At 29.9% G+C, this 17,248-nt stretch overlaps 3 protein-coding genes across 3 annotated transcripts in view; 1 reads left to right on the forward strand and 2 right to left on the reverse strand.

The window, feature by feature from the left end:
• The window catches only part of Phum_PHUM503620 (CD151 antigen, putative), a gene marked incomplete at both ends in the record, with an annotated part of 8,619 nt that extends 4,224 nt beyond the window's left edge, over positions 1-4,395 (forward strand). The window contains 3 exons of the mRNA XM_002430858.1: positions 2,139-2,312; positions 3,626-3,784; positions 4,243-4,395. Coding sequence (XP_002430903.1) covers positions 2,139-2,312; positions 3,626-3,784; positions 4,243-4,395 — 486 coding nt within the window. The remainder of the gene's footprint in view (positions 1-2,138; positions 2,313-3,625; positions 3,785-4,242) is intronic.
• A 1,489-nt stretch (positions 4,396-5,884) lies between these two features.
• On the reverse strand, positions 5,885-8,094 carry Phum_PHUM503630 (uncharacterized protein; the record flags this gene model as incomplete). Its single annotated transcript, XM_002430859.1, has 5 exons — positions 5,885-6,067; positions 6,179-6,368; positions 6,456-6,707; positions 6,909-7,701; positions 7,764-8,094. 5 exons carry the CDS (start codon positions 8,092-8,094, stop codon positions 5,885-5,887), a joined length of 1,749 nt encoding a protein of 582 aa, XP_002430904.1.
• Positions 8,095-9,942: 1,848 nt separating this feature from the next.
• Phum_PHUM503640 (uncharacterized protein) lies at positions 9,943-15,917 on the reverse strand (the record flags this gene model as incomplete). Its single annotated transcript, XM_002430860.1, has 4 exons — positions 9,943-10,349; positions 10,919-11,126; positions 11,947-12,101; positions 14,825-15,917. 4 exons carry the CDS (start codon positions 15,915-15,917, stop codon positions 9,943-9,945), a joined length of 1,863 nt encoding a protein of 620 aa, XP_002430905.1.
• Between the last annotated feature and the right edge of the window lie 1,331 nt (positions 15,918-17,248).

Below are 17,248 nucleotides of genomic sequence, written 5' to 3' on the forward strand. Positions count from 1 at the left end.
AAAGCCATTAAAAAAAAAAGTAATAATAATAATGATAATGATAATGATAATAAAAGATTTTTAATCTGGCACGTGCCTTAACGCGTGTTGTTAACATTGTGTCTTTACCGTAATAATACCGTGACTTTAAATTTTTTTTTTTTTTTGTTTGTATTTTTCGATTGGGCCAAAAGTTTTTAAAAAATTTTCAAAGGGGGGAGAGAGGGAGGGAAGGGAAGACCACGTGGAGTGAAGCTGAACGGTGGGGGGTGGCGGGCGGTGGGGAAAGAAAAATGAAACTTTAAGACGTCGTTAAAAACTTTTTTTTTTAATTTTAAGGACGTCTTAAACAAATTTAATTTCCAAATGTATCCAAACTTAACATTTTTTAATGTGTTTTATTATTATTATTATTTTTTTATGACGATCCAACCTTCGCGTTTGTTTGTTTGCTTGTTTGTTTGTTTGTTAAGAACAACAGGTAAAAAAAAGAAATTGTTTTATTATTCGTTTTAGCGAATAACCCGGAAATTTTTTTTTCCTTCTTCTTCCTGTCGTTCGCGTGACTTCCTCCACTTCGCGCCTTTTTTTAAAAAATTTTCAAAAAAAACGCGCGTTTTTCCCCGGAAGTAATCGAGTCGATGAATGATTCTTCTTTTATTATAACAAACAATTAAGTGAATTATTTTTTGTGGGAGGCGTGAAAATAACAATCGACAAACGACAACAACAATTCTGAACTGAGCAATAAATAAATAGATTTAAAAAAAAAAATTCTAGCAGAAGCCATTGTTTAAAAAAAGAAACGGAAGCTTTTATTTAAGAAAAAGAAAAGTCACGCAAAAAAACAATAAAAATAATTTGAAAAAAAAAAAGAAAAAGAAAATCGGATTTATATTAGTAAAAATGGCGGTGAAGGTGATACTTAACGATAGATAAAATTAATTTGTTTTTTATCGCCTGGAAAATATTCCAGATTTCGATTCCCGAAAATTAAAACCTGGATAAGGTAGAGAATGACAGGAACGGAAGAATTAATTTCGCGTGTTTTTATAACCCCTTCCAGCATCCCTTTTCCTGTTGTTGTGGAATTTAAACCGTCGTAAGTTTTGTAATATTTCGTTTGCTGCCGCTGCTTTCACGACGACGGTAACCATTTCCGTTTTTGTCTTTCCGCATTCTGGAAATTTTTCCCATCGATATTTATAACTATTTACACGACTTATCGATTTTATTTTTCGGACTTTGTCTTCGGGTAGTAATCATCGAATCAACTTCTGTTTCCGGTTTGTTCGTATTTGTTTGTTTGTTGTTTTCGTCGTTTGTACGACTCCGTTGATAATTTTTATCATTTAAAAAACAAAATAATTATTATTTAATTTTTTTTTTTTTATCGTTTGTCGTATATAATAACTTCCTGTTACTTTTCCTCGATTGTTATCATCATCATCATCATCATCATTATTATTATTTTTTTTAATTAACAATTAAAATTAATTTCATTCAGTTTTAGTAAACAGGGACGTTTATGTAAAACCTTCTGGAATGTTTTCAAAAAAAAAATTTGGTTTGTTCATCAAGATGATTGCATTCTTTCATTTTTCTCCCTATCTCTTTCTCTCTCCTCCTCCCCTCTTCTCTCCACCACTCTCCATACATTCTGACACAGTAATCTTGTTTCTGGAATTTGTTTCATGTACACTCGTCACAAACGTCACGTGTATTTATATTCAAGGTTATACGAAAACAAAAAAAAAAAATTTTTTTTAAATATTTAAATCGTTTTTTTTATTCTTCCTTTGTCGTCCCCCCTTTTTTTGGGAAATTTTTCCAAAATTTCAAATCCGTAGTGCCCCCCATTTTTCCCCTCTCCTCGTAATTCGGTTCCTTACGACCGAGGGGGAAGGATGAAAAAATCCTTCCGTAAGCTAAACATAATTTTTATAAATTTTCACTTTGATTTTATTTATAACAAACACGCTGTAAGCTAAACACTAAAATTCCGTGTTTTTTCTTCTTATTATTTCCCCCTCCCCTCACACGTGTATTCGCACGTGGTTTTGATAAAAATCACAATGCGATGATAACAATAATAAACAATCAATCATTTTAATTAATTAATTAATAATTTATTTATTTGTTTGTTTGTTTGTTTTCAGTACACGTTTTTATTATTGTTTATATTTTTACTGGAGGCCATGGTCGGAACTTTGGCATACATATACGAAGAACAAGTGGAAGCAGAATTGAAATTGAATTTGAATTCGACTTTTTTGGATAATTACAAAATAGATGCGGATAAAACGAAAGCCATAGACGACATGCAAATAGAGGTGAGCGACGAGTTTTATTTTATGTCACGTGATTAAAATTTTCTTCTTCCACGTATTTTTTTTAAAGAGAGATATCGAGTTTTTTTTTTTATATACGTCGAACATTTCCAGAATTTAAAAAAATTCTTATTTATTTTTATATTAATCGCGAGAGTTTTTTAATTGTTGATAATAATAATAATAATGATGATAATAATAATAATATTATGATAAGAATGCGTGTGCGGTGCATGGGACGAAGAATGAAAAAATTCCAGTCGAGTTCCAGTTTTTTTTTTTTTTTTTCCTAACTGGATTTATCTACATCATCTTATTTTTTGTTTACCCCGTGGAATTTTCGTTTGTTCTATAGAACAAACAAACAAACAAACATCTCGCGACCGTGTGGTTGGTGATGTCTGTCTTAAAGCCATTCGAACAAACGAGTCGAGTTTGTTGTTTTGTTATTTTGCCGCGTACGTAACGACGACAATGGCAAAACCGGTCTCGTAGAAAATTACATTAATTACGTGATTGTTGATCTACTTGGTGGGTAAACAAACAAACAAACAAACAAAAAAATTTTCGATCGTTCGCTGGAGAAAAAAAAAATTTTAAAATACGCTTTCTGGAATAATCCAAATATTGGTAATTTTTTAAAACAATTTCCAGGTACTATCAAAAGGAGGGAGTATTCGTCGTTCTCCAGGTAGAAAATCGAGGGGGGAGTGAGAAGGGGGGAGGGGTACTACAATCGTATTTTTCCAGTTAATTAACTCACGAACGATTAGTAAATAACAAAAAAATTTTTAATACCGGAAGCGAGCAACAACAACAACAACAAACAAATTTGCATATTTCGATAAGTTAGCTTCCAGTTAATTTTTACAAAATGTGATTTTTTTTTCCTGGAATGTTCGATTTAAATGAAAAGAGAGAGAGAGAGAGAGAGAGAGAGAGAGAGAGAGATACGCGTTCACTCATGCGTTAAACAAGTGTAAAAAACTTATAAATGAATAATAATAATAAAACGATATTTTTTTTGACTCCAGGCTGGAGAAAATAATTAACATAAATTAAATCACACTCCATTAATATCAAAACGTAATAAATTCGCCGTTGAAAATTTAAAAAAGATTAACTATGATGATGATAATAATAATAATAATAATAATAAAAGGAAAATTCGAACGAGTTTTATGAATTATTATTATTATTATCAACAAACGCGGACTGGAATCGTGAATGAAAGGGGGGCGTTCCCATCGCATATGTTTTTACACGAGTAAAATTTTATTATTATTATTATTATTATTATTATTTTTGTTGTGCAGTTTAAATGTTGCGGAGCCGTTCGATTCGAAGACTGGAGATATTCCAAATGGTTTCACCAAAGCAGAAAAACATCAAATAATTTAGTTCCGGATTCCTGTTGTAAAACCCCATCGCTCAATTGCGGAGTTCGCGATCATCCGAGCAACATACAATACAAGGTGAGTGTGTGAGTGCGTGTGAGGCGAACGCCCGCAAAGCGTCGCGTATGTGACGAACGGCGAAGTGGGAGTGGGGGGGTCAAATAACGAAATTTAACCGAACCCAAGGGGACTTGGAACTTATTATCATCATCATCATCTTGTACTATTTCGTCTATTTTGCAAGTCGATATATTTTTTTTTTTTTTTTTTTGGGCGGGAGCCAGTGTGGGAGCCTCTCGCACCGGGGGCCCCCCTCGGGTGCGCGCGCACGCGCACTCCCCCTCCTCCACCCCCCCCAAAAAAAATCTTTTTGCCAAGTTTTTCTAATTTATTTATTTATATTAAATTTCATTTTAAAACTGATTCGTGACATTTTCTAAAAGAAATTTTTTTTCTTTTTTTTAACGTCACGTGTTAAGCGGCCCTGGAGAATCCAGAGTTTGATTTTTCTATTTTTTTCTTTTTCTTTTTTCCAGGGTTGTTTGAATCAACTATCGAAAGAAGTCAAATCTCATTTGGTCATAATAAGTTCCGTGGGTTTGGGAATATGCGTTTTGCAAATATTCGGAGTCATTTTCAGTTTTTGCCTTTACATTAAATTGAAAAACAAAGAAGAAACGAGACCTTGATCGATATATCGATATATCGATCGATACATCGAAATCATTCTCGGCGGGAATTATTATTTTTTTTATATTGTACAGAAACGTTCGATCGATCGAACGTGGTCGTTATGTAAAATTTTTTAAAAATAATAATAATAATTTTTTATTTAAAATTTTAATTCATTTTTTTTTTTATAAATAATTGAGATTGAATGAATGAAACAAGTGTGAAGGGGGGAGGGTGGGAGGGAAGGGAGGAGGCTGGAAAGAATCAGCGTGGGCTGCGGGTTTTTTTTACCTTTTCGGCTTTCTTTGAATTTTTAAAGATTTTTATCCTAAAAAAAAATTTTTTCCTTTTTTTTCCTCCATCTTTCGATTCGGTTGATTTACGTTTTAATTATCGATAACCGGAAATGACGATGAAATGAAATCATTGATGAATTGTATAAAATTATAATAAAATCCCGTATATAAAAAACACAACAAACAAGTAACGTGCCTCCCCCCCGCTGTTTTAGTTAAAAAACATTCGTGGGAAAATTAATTGTAAAAGTTTTTTAGAAACGAACGCCCTCTTTCCTTCCCCGCTCCGCTCCGCCCCCTGCGCCCCCTCTCGTTAAAATAAAACATGTGTTTATGCAATTTTTTAAATATTATTTTTCCTAGTTTGTGAATCCTTCTCCCCACGATTTTAACGTTTCGATCCGTGAGAGGGAGGGAGGAAGGGAGGGTAGAGAAGGAGGGGGAAGGGAAGAATCTAATTAATTCCAATTATTATTAAAAATTTAAAATTTTTCTCTGTCCTTTTCGTACCGTGAGAAGAATTAAAATTGTTCCAGTTAATTCAATTTAATTTTTTCGTTACAATTTAACTGGAATTTTTCCTTTCCAGTCTTTATACATAGCTTATCATTTAACTGATAAGAATTTGTTTACGTCATTAATTGTACTATCGTCATCGTAGTAATAATAATAATGATAATATTTTAAAAACTATTCGTAATCTTTTTTCAAACGGTTTTAAATTATTATTATTATTATTATTAATACTAACTTTTTGTTTGAAGTTCGTTGAGACGTTCCTCTCTCTCTATCTCTCTCCCTCTTATCAAATGATATCCGTGATAGACTTTGTCTTATTTCAAATAATTCATCCCTTAAAAACAAAAAAAATTTTTTTATTAAAAATCACAGAGGAAATTCATTATTATTATTATTATTATTATTATAAGAAATTCTTACACAAAGAGAACTGATTATGATGTAGAAAAAAAAGAGAAACTTAAGCAAAACAAGAAGTAAGGCACAACACATGAATAATAATAATAATAATAATAATAATAATAATAATAATAATAATAATAATAATGACTTGAATTATATTACATTTTTTATAAATTAACCTATAAGCAGCAGCTTCTTTTGTTTTCACTCTTAACAAACAAACAAACAAAAGAATAAAACAAACGATTGTTTTTTGTACTTATTTTACTTACTTACATAATTATTATTATTAATTTTTTTCATTATCTGAATTATTAATCTGAGCATATTTTTTCATATTGTTAAGATGTCCACATAAAAAATCAGAAAATTTAGTCATTGATATAATAAGCCATGCAACAATCAATAGGATATCTCGTGCCCATACAATATGAAACCACGTGAGTACAGTTACTTGTATTTCATTCGGTACCTGAAAATATAAATAATAATAATAATAATAACAATATATAAATCTACATTTAATATCATAAATATTATGCATTTAGAGAGAGAGAGGGGATGGTTTGTAAAATGTATTTACTCTTGTGTTCCATATTTTAGCATCTGTATCATTTTCAGTCATGTACAGGTACGAATCAAACCTGGTTTCCGTTTTATGATTTATAAAAGTTAATAAAAAACTTGCTAGATAAACGCAAAGTATGCTCCACATAGATGGAACTTTCCATGCTGTTTCCCAATGTTTTTTATTTATGTGACCAATGTCAATTCTAATGGTAAACAAACGAAAAATCATAAAATTTGTTATTATTTAAGTAAATCAATGGGTAAATCGATAATAATAATGATGTACATACCTGTCGAAACAAGAAACTATGCTAAAAGTCGTTAAAATGTAAAAAATATAATGAATTTTCAATGAAAGATTTGAATAAAAATTAATAAAATCCGTTGGATTATAAGCCAAGCGTAAAATAATAACGGTTACGATAAGCGCGTGGCAGCAGGCGAATCCCGCGAGAATACCGTGGAAGAACATCATCATTCTAGACCAGTATTTTTGAAATAAAATGGCGGTTTTAACAGTTGATTCGTCCATGTTTGTTAATCTAAAAGATAAATTTATGCGAATAAGGTTGTTTTTTTTTACGTTTGGTGTTTGTTTATTTATGTAAAATTTTGCTTAAATCAGCCATTTTGAATATGCGATAAAAAGAAAAGCCATCGGGATACTGGATTAACGAAATGAATCAGTTTTTGTGTTGTTGATCTCGTGGAAGGTACGTATAAATTATATATAAATTACTTACTTGTTTCCATCATCATTTTTGTCTTTATCATTTTCAGAATTTATAACTTGATCTCTTTTCATTAGTGAAAAACCATATTTATTTTGAACGTAAATTCGTCCATTTTCAGCAGATAATGGATACCTTGGTGAATCCATTTGAAAATCATTATTGTCATCATCATCATTGTCATCATTTTGGTCATCAATTTCATTTTTTACATTTGAATCTTTTGATATGAATGATATTTTTGGAATTTTACCCTTTTCTAATTTCATCAAAGATGTAAGTTTTTTTTTTTTATTTAATTTTTTCTTTTTCTTTTTATCAATCAAATCAGATATTTTGAGTTTTTTTTCTTTTTTTAATTTTTCTTCAATTGCTTTTTCAGATTTTAATACATATTCATGTTTTAAATTATCAATCAATGGAATTTCTGATTTGTCATCTTTTTCTTCTAATTTATTTATTACAACGTCATGGATTTTAACTTCTTCTGCTGATGTTCCTGCCGCTTCATCTTTGGTGGATGAGTGTTTTTGATTATTCGAAGAAGTCACAGAAGGTTGTAAAGGTTTGTCAATGATGTTATTAACAATTTGTAATTTTTTTTTACGTGGTTTTGGCACTGGTGTCACACTTTGTGATGCATTCGAATTTATTTTTTGTGATTTTGAATCAGTATCAGATTTGACACGAATTTCATTCAAATCTATTTCGGCAACATCTCTATCAGTATCAGATGATGTTTTTTCTGTTATATTTGTAAATTTTATCCTTCTTGGAGCTGGTACAGGTCTCTCATCTTGACCACCTAACAAATGTTTCAACTTTATAACAGATTCGTATTAAAATTGTGGAGAATCCCCAACTCACCTTTAGATTTTTCCACATTGAATGTATCATGTTTAGAATCATCATTTACGTTATAAGTTAAACCACTCACATCATCTTTGTCTTTGTTAAGAAAACTTTCAACACTTGAAACATTTAATTCGTCACTGTTACTTAGAGAAGAAACAACGTTCGAATCACTTTTTGCTTTGATCAATACATATGTGTCACGTCTGAACAATTTATGACAACTTTGAGTATTTGATTCTTTTTTTCGTTCGACGTTTTCTATTAAATTCGATTCGGTTTCGTTGTCAAATCCCTCCGAATTTTTTTTCTTTTTTCTTTCTCTATGACTTAAACTTTTTTCCATATTGTTTATTTATTTTATTTACAGTAAACAAATATTTATATAAGGTAAACAAAAACAAAAACAACAAAACTTTTTATTAATTTATTTAATGTAAACTAAACTAAATTCATTTACATCATCAATTTTGTTTTTATACTTTTTATTATTATTATTATTATTATTACCCGGTAACCGTTGCTATGCACACATCGATGACCTAACTAATTTAAAATATGAATAGAAAAATATATATATTTATATATATTTCAACGTTCTTCAATATTATTATTATTATTATTTTTTTTTTTTTTTTTACCACGGACGAGTGAGAATATTTTTTTTCGTTCGTTAATAAATAACTTTACAAAATTAATTATGGCGGGTCGAAATATGTATACATATATACGATAAAACAGTTTATACATTTAGTTTCGTTTCAATTACAATAGATGTCGTTCTCCGTTACGTTTATTAGTACGTTTTTTTATTTAAAAGATGGCGCTGTCGTAAATGATGAATTCACGTCGTCATTATCATAACGGTTTATTTTTTACCAACGTTATTTATTTATTTATTTTTTACTACTTTTACTATTATTTTTAAGTGTCATAAGTTAAAATAATAATAATAATAATAATAAATAAAAATGTCGAGGCCGTCGTAAATTTGCGACATTATTAAAACAACAAAGTAACAATTAAAATTTTTTCTCTCTCTTTAGTATTTCTACGTAAAATAAAAAAAATTACTTTTAAATTCATTAGCACCATTTTTATAACTCGAGTAATAATAATAATAATAATAATAATAATAATAATAATAATAATAATAATAATAAACACGTTTCGCCTTGAAACAAACATTCTAACAAACAACAATATTTCAAATCATAAAATATAACTCGACAAACAACAACAACAACGCGAACAAAAAAAAATTATTAATAATAATAAAAAAAAAGGATAAGAAAAAACATAAGGAAAAAAAGCCAATAATAATAATAATAATAAATTTATTAAAGAAAAGAAAAAAAATTATGATAATAATAATAACAAAAGTTAATAATGTAAAATATGTACATAATAAGAAAATTTCGCACGTGCGAAAACTTTATTTAAAAACTAAACATAATTAAAAGCTAATTAATTAATATGACGTCATGATGACGTATAGAAAAAAAATAAACTTATTTATTTATTTATTTTTTAATAACTATTTTTATGTATACATAATTTTTTAATTCGTTCACAGAACTTACATATATTATATATCATGGATATATGGGATAAAAATCACCGAACGTTTAACGTTTTTCCGCCATTTTTTTTTATTTTTTTAATTAAAAAAATAAAAAAATAATAATAATCCATTATTTACCGATTATATCATTATCATTATTATTATTATAATATATACTCTCATATTATAATAATATAATTCGAGCATCGAAGAATAAATAAATAAATAAATAAATTTATTCTGAGCATCAGAATTATATATAAATAAATGAAAAATTTAATCGGAATCGCCGCCATTTTGAAAACAAACGACAAACGACGATTTTAATTTGGATTATTTACGAAAAAAACGTATAACGTTACGGTAAAACGTATATAAAACAAACAAACAAACACAAACAAACACAATATAAATTAAAAAAAAAAATTATTTTAGAAAATTACCTTTCTAAAAATAATAATAATAATAATATAAATATATAATTATTTTTTTTTGCCTTATATAATATGGCATACACTTTATTTTCCACCCAAGGGTAAAAATCGGGTAGAAAATATTAATAATAATAATAATAATAATAAGGGTTATTTATTTACATTTTGGGGTAAAAAAAAATTTTTTTGTTTTTGTTTATAAACAATATGGATGACAAAATTGATAAACGAGCCTTTGAGATCTTTCCGTTTTTTTCATTATACCCTTTTTATAATATTGTCTTATGGATCTTGATAACTTATCGTAATTCATTGCCGGACGATTTTTTCTCTTACCCCAAAGTCTAGCGACACGTACGGAATCTTCTATTTTAAAAACTCCCTTTTCACGATCCAACCATCTTATGCAACTCCCGTGGGATTGCGGACACGATAATAATTCTTTTAAAAATTGCCATAAATGTATATGCGTACCGGAAGTTGTCTTTGCCGTCGTCGTTTTTATCGTCTGATTATTATCTTTCATTAAATATTTATTCGACGATGATGGGGGTGGTGGTGGTGATGATGATGACGTTGAATAATCCATATCTTCATCATCGTCTGGAAAAAAAAATTTTTTTTTAATTTTCTTCTACCACTTTTTTTTTATCGTACCAATTATTATTATTATTATTATTAATTAATTACGGCCATGTTGACCGTGGCTTATTTTTTTTAAATAATAACTCGCGAATACCACCTGGTCGTTGTAATAATAATAATAATAAACAATTAAAATTCATTAACGTTTTTATATCGCGTCCGCCATTTTGTAAAAAAAAAACTCGAATTTAAAAAAAAAATTAATAAATAAAAAAAAAAAAAGAAATGATTAATGAATTTTATTTTGTTTTTGTTTTTTTTTTTTTTCGTGATTTTCAAACGTTTGGCCCAGATATGTAAAATAATAATAATAATAATAATAATAAATTGTAGGTTCAGCCAAATCGAACATGGTAATAATAAATCGAAAAGCCGAAAGGGATATTTTTTTTTTAAATAAATTTTTCTGGCATTATACCAACAACAACAACAACAAGAACAACCAGAACAACCGACATTTTAATTTTGTATTTTCCTACTTAAAATGTTTTATTTATTTATTTATTTATTTATATAATAATAATTACCGTCGGATAAATCTCCTCCAGTGCTGGAACCGCTTGAATGCATCGTTGGTGACCATTGTACAGTGCTGAGATCTTGATTCGGAATTATCATTGTCGAAGAAGAAGAAGATGAAGGAGGAGGAAGAGGAAGAGAGGGAGGAGAAGAACAATCACCACAATTCCCTGCTGCTTTCCATATTTCTAAATGTGCATGGAGAGTGCTGGAACTCTGTAAAAAAAAAAAAAAAAATTTAAATAACGGTTTATGATAAGTGATTGGAATTGATAATGTAATGATAAAGAAAGAAAACAGGTGTGGCGCATGCGTCGTCACATTTTTCAAAAATGTTAAAATCTATTGTTAATTTTACAGGGATGATGATGGTGATGGTGATGGTGGTGATGATGATGATGGTGATGGTGATGGTGGTAGTGATGGTGATGGTGATGGTGATGGTGGTAGTGATGGTGATGGTGATGGTGATGGTGACGGTGATGGTGACGGTGATGGTGGTAGTGGTTGGATTAACATTCAACTGGTCACTTTACAAAATTTTTTTAAACTCGAATTAACGATGATAATAATGATAATAGTTGATGACATACTTAACGAATCATTCGATCCGCGCATGAACGAAAAAAAACGGCGTTAATTTTGTTCGAAATCATTTTTTGTAAACAACAAATAAAAATCGAATTTAAAAAACAACTTGTCGTGGAAGTAGATAGATAGGGAGGTAGAAGGGGGAGGGGATGAAATGATTGATGAATGAGTACCACCACGAAGATTCGTTTGGACATTAAAAAAAAATACCGAAACCGAAACGTTGACCTTGGTTTGGGAGAAAGGTTAGAGAGAAAGTTGTGGACTACATAACTTATACAAGGCGGCGGCCATTTTTGTTTTTTTTTAAATACACGACGGCGACGGGTTTCGTTGGCGATATAGCAAGGTCGTTTATTTTTTAAACAACATGATAAAGAAGATTTAGATTTTGGAAAAAAAAAATGGAAAATGGAAAAAGAAAAAAAATTTTCATCTCTCTCACCTGGGGTGCTCTCTGTTGAAAATCATTTTCCGTTAATTGACAAAATGTCACGCCGTCCATTTTAAAACAATTTGTATCAATCATCGGAAGTGAATATTGTCTTATTGTCCATATAAGCCATGCTTTAACATCATCTTCGGTCCATTGTGTCGGATCTGTAAACAAAAAAAAAAAATTATTAATTAAACTATTCGTCTGAACAAATCCAAAAACCGTTTATCTGAACAAAATTGTAAACCGAGTAAATAATTGTTATTATTTTTATCGTTTCAGGTGTTTTCTTCTATTGGAACACTCTAAACTTTCAACGGATTTTTTTATTATAGAGTAAAAACAACGTGACACGTTCAAAATGGACGCCAGACAGAAAAAAAAGGATGTGATTACGTAACGAATGATATTTTATCCGCGTAAGTAAATATTTATTTTTTATTACGCATATAAAAAAAAAGCCGGGGGGAGGGGGATAGGCAGTGTCAAAAATTAAATTTCGATAAATCGAAATAATCGTAAATCGATTCTTTTGTATTATCGAATTCGTTTTAAATTTTAAAAAATAAATTTTACGCCACGTCGTCGTCGTGTCCGACATTAATTTTTTTTATATTACGTCGTAAATCATTTTATTATTTTGTTAAAACAGTAAATTTTACGATTTTAAATATTAATGATAATAATAATAATAATAATAATAATAAGAAAAACGGGTATTAAAACGTGTTGTGGTGGATAACATTTGCTACAGAGTCGTTGTTGTTGTCGTCGTGGTTGTAGTTTCGTTGTCGTGTATTTAACTTTTGCGTACAGTAAGGAAAACTTGTTTTTTTTTTTTAATTTGTCCTTTGGAAAATAATAATAATTTTCTCTCTCTCTCTCTCTCTCTCGTTCGATTTATTTATTTATTTCTATAAATATTTATTAAAATTACAACATTTTTTTTTTTTTTACTCTATGAATCGATTTTATTTCTTACTCTATGTACTTGTTAAATAACGTTATGAGCCAGGGGGTAAATTTAAAACGAGTAAATTTTTAAAAATTTTTTTTAACCCGTCGGCGGATAAAATTTTAAATAATTTTTTTTTTATTAAAAGGGATCACTTGTACCTCCCCCTCCTCCGCCCTTCCCTCGAAGGTAATAATAATATAATTTAACCGTTAGCGTTATTAAATAATGATTTTTCCAACAAACAAACAAAAAAAAAATATGTTACGTTTGTTAAAATAATGGCGGCGGTGGCGGTGGTGGTGGTGGCAGCCATGATGATCGGTGTTTGATTTTGTTGTTAAGACAAAAACTGGACACAAAAAAAGGGATTTGAAATGAATACGAAGGCCGTAGAAACACACATTGTATGGATATATTAAATAATGATGGGTTTATAAAATAAAGTGGGGGACCGGTTGACCCTGAATTGTATTTGTACCACTGGATTCGTTTGGGTTTTTCTTTCTTTCTTTCTTGTGTGCGGATTATGTGATTCATTTGAGCGATCGATTCGTTGAAATAATAATAATAATAATAATAATGATAATGCTAATCGACTAATTATTGGAAAATGTAAAAAATAAATAAAAAATGTTTTTTGATATGTTATTATAATTGTTAAATTTAAATTTGATTTTTATGACCGGTAACGAGATTTTTTTTTTTTTTTTTTTTTACCACCGGTGGCAAGGACAGTTAAATCCCTCAAGGTTTTATTAATAATAAAATTTTATGTTAAACGAAATTTATGTATTCACTTGACATTTCTCTCTCTCTCTCTCTCTCTTTCTTATGTCTTTGTACTATCTAACTCTCTTTATTTCTTTCTCTCCTCTGTTTCTGTACTGTATCTTTGTCCTGTGTCTTTCTCCTGTCTCTATCTCTCTACCTTTCTCTCTCATGTCTCAATACTATATCTTTCTGCCTCTCTCTCTCTCCCCCATGTCTCTATACTATATCTTTCTCTCTCTCTCTCTCTCTCCTTTGTTTCTGTTCTATCTATCTCTCTTTTTCTCCATCTTCTCTGTTTCTGTTCTATCTATCTCTCCTCTGTGTCCGTATTTTATCTTTCTCTCTCTTTCTCTCTCTCTTCTGTTTCTGTATTCTGTGTCTGTACTGTATCTTTTTCTTCTGTCTCTGAACTATCTCTCTTTTTCTCACTCTTCTGTTTTTGTACTGTCTCTCTCTCTCTCTCTCTCTCTCTCTCTCACTCTTCTATTCTGTACTATCTAACTCTCTTTTTCTTTCTTGTCATGTCTGTCTTTCTCTCTCCCCAATTAAAATCAAACTTGTCAATTAAAACACGGGGGCACTAACTTAAATCAAATAATAATAATAATAATAATAATAAAAGAAAGAAAGAAACAAGAATGGACGACGACGACGACGATGCCCGTAAGCATTTTCATTATAATGAGGCAAAAATCATTAGCGATTATTAAAAATTTTGCCAAGGTTCGTTTATCAAACCTTCGAAACTTGTTTTATTATCATTATTATTATTATTTAATTTTAAAAGAAAGAGATAAAAAAAAAAAAAAACTTGAAATGTTAAAGAGACATTATACGTCCAATCACCTTTTCAATGTCTTTGTTCATAACAAACAAACAAAAAGAAAAAAAGACGTTGCGGTAGATTTTCCGAGAATTTTTTTTTTTGGCGAGAAATAAAATCGAAACTTTTTGACTAGAGAGAGAGAGAGAGAGAGAACAATAACAAACAAAAAAAGAGTAGGTTATATTTAAGCCCACCCCCCAAATTAATAAAAAATTTTTCGACAACCGTTTGTTGTATCGATTAATTGAAAAATGCCGACGCCATGTCCGCCGAAAAACGCCGTTACCGCCTTTTTGTTGTTTTAAAATGTTTAAACAAAAAGGTTTACTCACCGCTTGATATTCCTAAAAGGTTACAGGTATTATCGACATCTTTACGAATTTGTTCAATGGCCAAACTGAAAACAGGTTCGATTTTTTCACTCGTTAATTCTTCAACGATTTCATTCGTTTCCGTCGTTTGTTGCTGCTGTTGCTGTTGTTGCTGTTTCGCACTCCCGTTATTATCATCATCTTCTTCCATTTTAATATCTTTATGAAGGAGGTTCGAATCGTCGAAAGAAGGTACTTTTGTTAAATCAAAAGATTTTATGTTGAATTTCTTTTGAAATGACGTATCTCTCAAAACGCTACGCAATAATTGATGATCTCTTTTGACTTCCGTCGTTTCTTCCGGTGGATTCGGTGATGGTCTTGGTAAGTGTGGTGGTGAGGGTGGGGATTCTTCCGTGCAGGGATTTTTCAATAAGTTACGAAGGGTCGTGTATTGATTTGATTCGTATTTTATCGTGAAATTCGTTTCTTTCAGAGCTTCCTTTAAATCGATTGTCGTTTCCGTTTTTATGGCATACGGTGACGTAGGATTGTTATGGTGTCCATATTCGAGCCCGTAACTCATCGGCTCTTGTTTGATCGTTAGCGGATAATAATTTCCTGTTGTTGTTTGTACTGTCGTCGGTATCAATAATTCATTTCGTCCGATTGTTTTCTCATCGTTTTTAACGTAATATCCATCGTATTGTTTGTCGTTTGTTTTATCATTAAAATTAACGTTTTCCTCGAAGAAACAACAACCGCCGCCTCCTACTCCTCCTCCTGATGTTTTTTTCAAAGGAGTCTGAAGGGGTTCGTCGTCGCCCTCGTCGTCGTCGTCGTCATATTCCGTTTTAATATCCGTCGTTGTTTTCCCCTTGACGTCTACGAATCCCAAACTATCGCACATGATACCATCTTCGTCGAAATTTGTCGAAAACATGGGCGGCGGCGAACATGGATACAAGTAAGAATAGGGTGATAGATTTGTCGGTGAAAGTGGTACTTGACTTTCCGGCGAGGCCGGAAGTAGTGAAAGATCAAAATCTGTCGTGAATGCAGAATAGTCGCAATATGGCGAACCGTAATTGGCTGATGGAACCGTTTGTGGCATCTGAAACAAAACGAAATAATAATAATAATAATAACTTAACGAATTTTATTATTACAATCTTAAATCAAGTTTTTTAGATTTCCGCATAAAAAAAAAAAAAAAAAAAAAAAAAAAAAAGTTTTTTGTTTTGTTTTGTTTAAAGGACGTTATTAAGAAAATCTACCTGAGATATAAATGAATCATAATGACGTCATAGGTACGACGACTGACGGTTAGGAAAAAAAATGAAACAAAATGTAGAAATAATAATAATAATAATATTAAAAGTTTAAATTTTTTAATTATTTGTTATCGAAGGGTAGTTGGGTGAGAGGGTGGATTCGGAGGGGTGGGAGGAGGAGGGAGGGGAGGAGAATAATAACCGGGCGTACAATGACTACAATTTCAAACCTTGACTAAATAGTTTTATTTATAATATAATGTTGTGTCGAGATCATTTCCAAATAAAATTGACACGTTATATAAAAGTGAAAGGAATATTTTCCAATTTAATGATAGTGCTTAAAAAACAAACTACAAAGCAAACAACAAACAACAACCGCCACAACAACAACAACAACATTTTATTTATTAAAAATATTGGAGAAAAAATTTAATAATTAATTCGTTCGATTTTTATTATTTTTATTTAAAAAAAATTTCACTTTAAAAATTTCTTGTTTTATTTTTTATTTAATAATAAATACGCCGCGTAAAAAAATTAATTCGTGCGTTTCCGTTTAAAATATAAACGCAAATATTAAAAAAAAAAAAAAGTAAAAGGTTAATCTAAAAGTGAATGTTTTTAAATAAATAATTTTACCGGGGGGAAATATTAAAACAAAATGGACGATGACGTGCGTAAAAATTATTAAAAATTTTTTTCTAAAGTTGGTACGCGTGATTTTTATTGTTTTTTTTTTTGTTATTATACACTCACCTTTTTCTTTTCCTATTTATAATTTCGAATTTTAAAACAAATGAATATTAAACGTTATTTTCCGGTTAAACGTTAATCGTCATAACAATCCTCGTCACCGTTTTTGCCTTTTATACTCTATGAAAAATTCCTTCTACGTATTAATCCCATTATTATTATTATTAATTTTAATTTTTTATTTTTAAATTCACAAAACACTTTTTTAATTGAATTAATATTTTTTATATTCGACCGTGACAACATTCGGAATCTCGACGATAACTAACGATTGTTAACTTAGTCAAAATATTTAAAACGAGTTTTTTTTTTTTTCTTATTCCATTCATTTGGCAAAGTTATCACGTCAAAAAAAAAAAACCAGTGACGAAGTAACCACCGAGGAAAATAAATAAATAAATAAATAAATGACCTT

Source organism: Pediculus humanus, genomic scaffold, assembly GCF_000006295.1.
Source record: "Pediculus humanus corporis 1103172108269 genomic scaffold, whole genome shotgun sequence".
Classification (NCBI taxonomy): Eukaryota; Metazoa; Arthropoda; class Insecta; order Psocodea; family Pediculidae; genus Pediculus; species Pediculus humanus.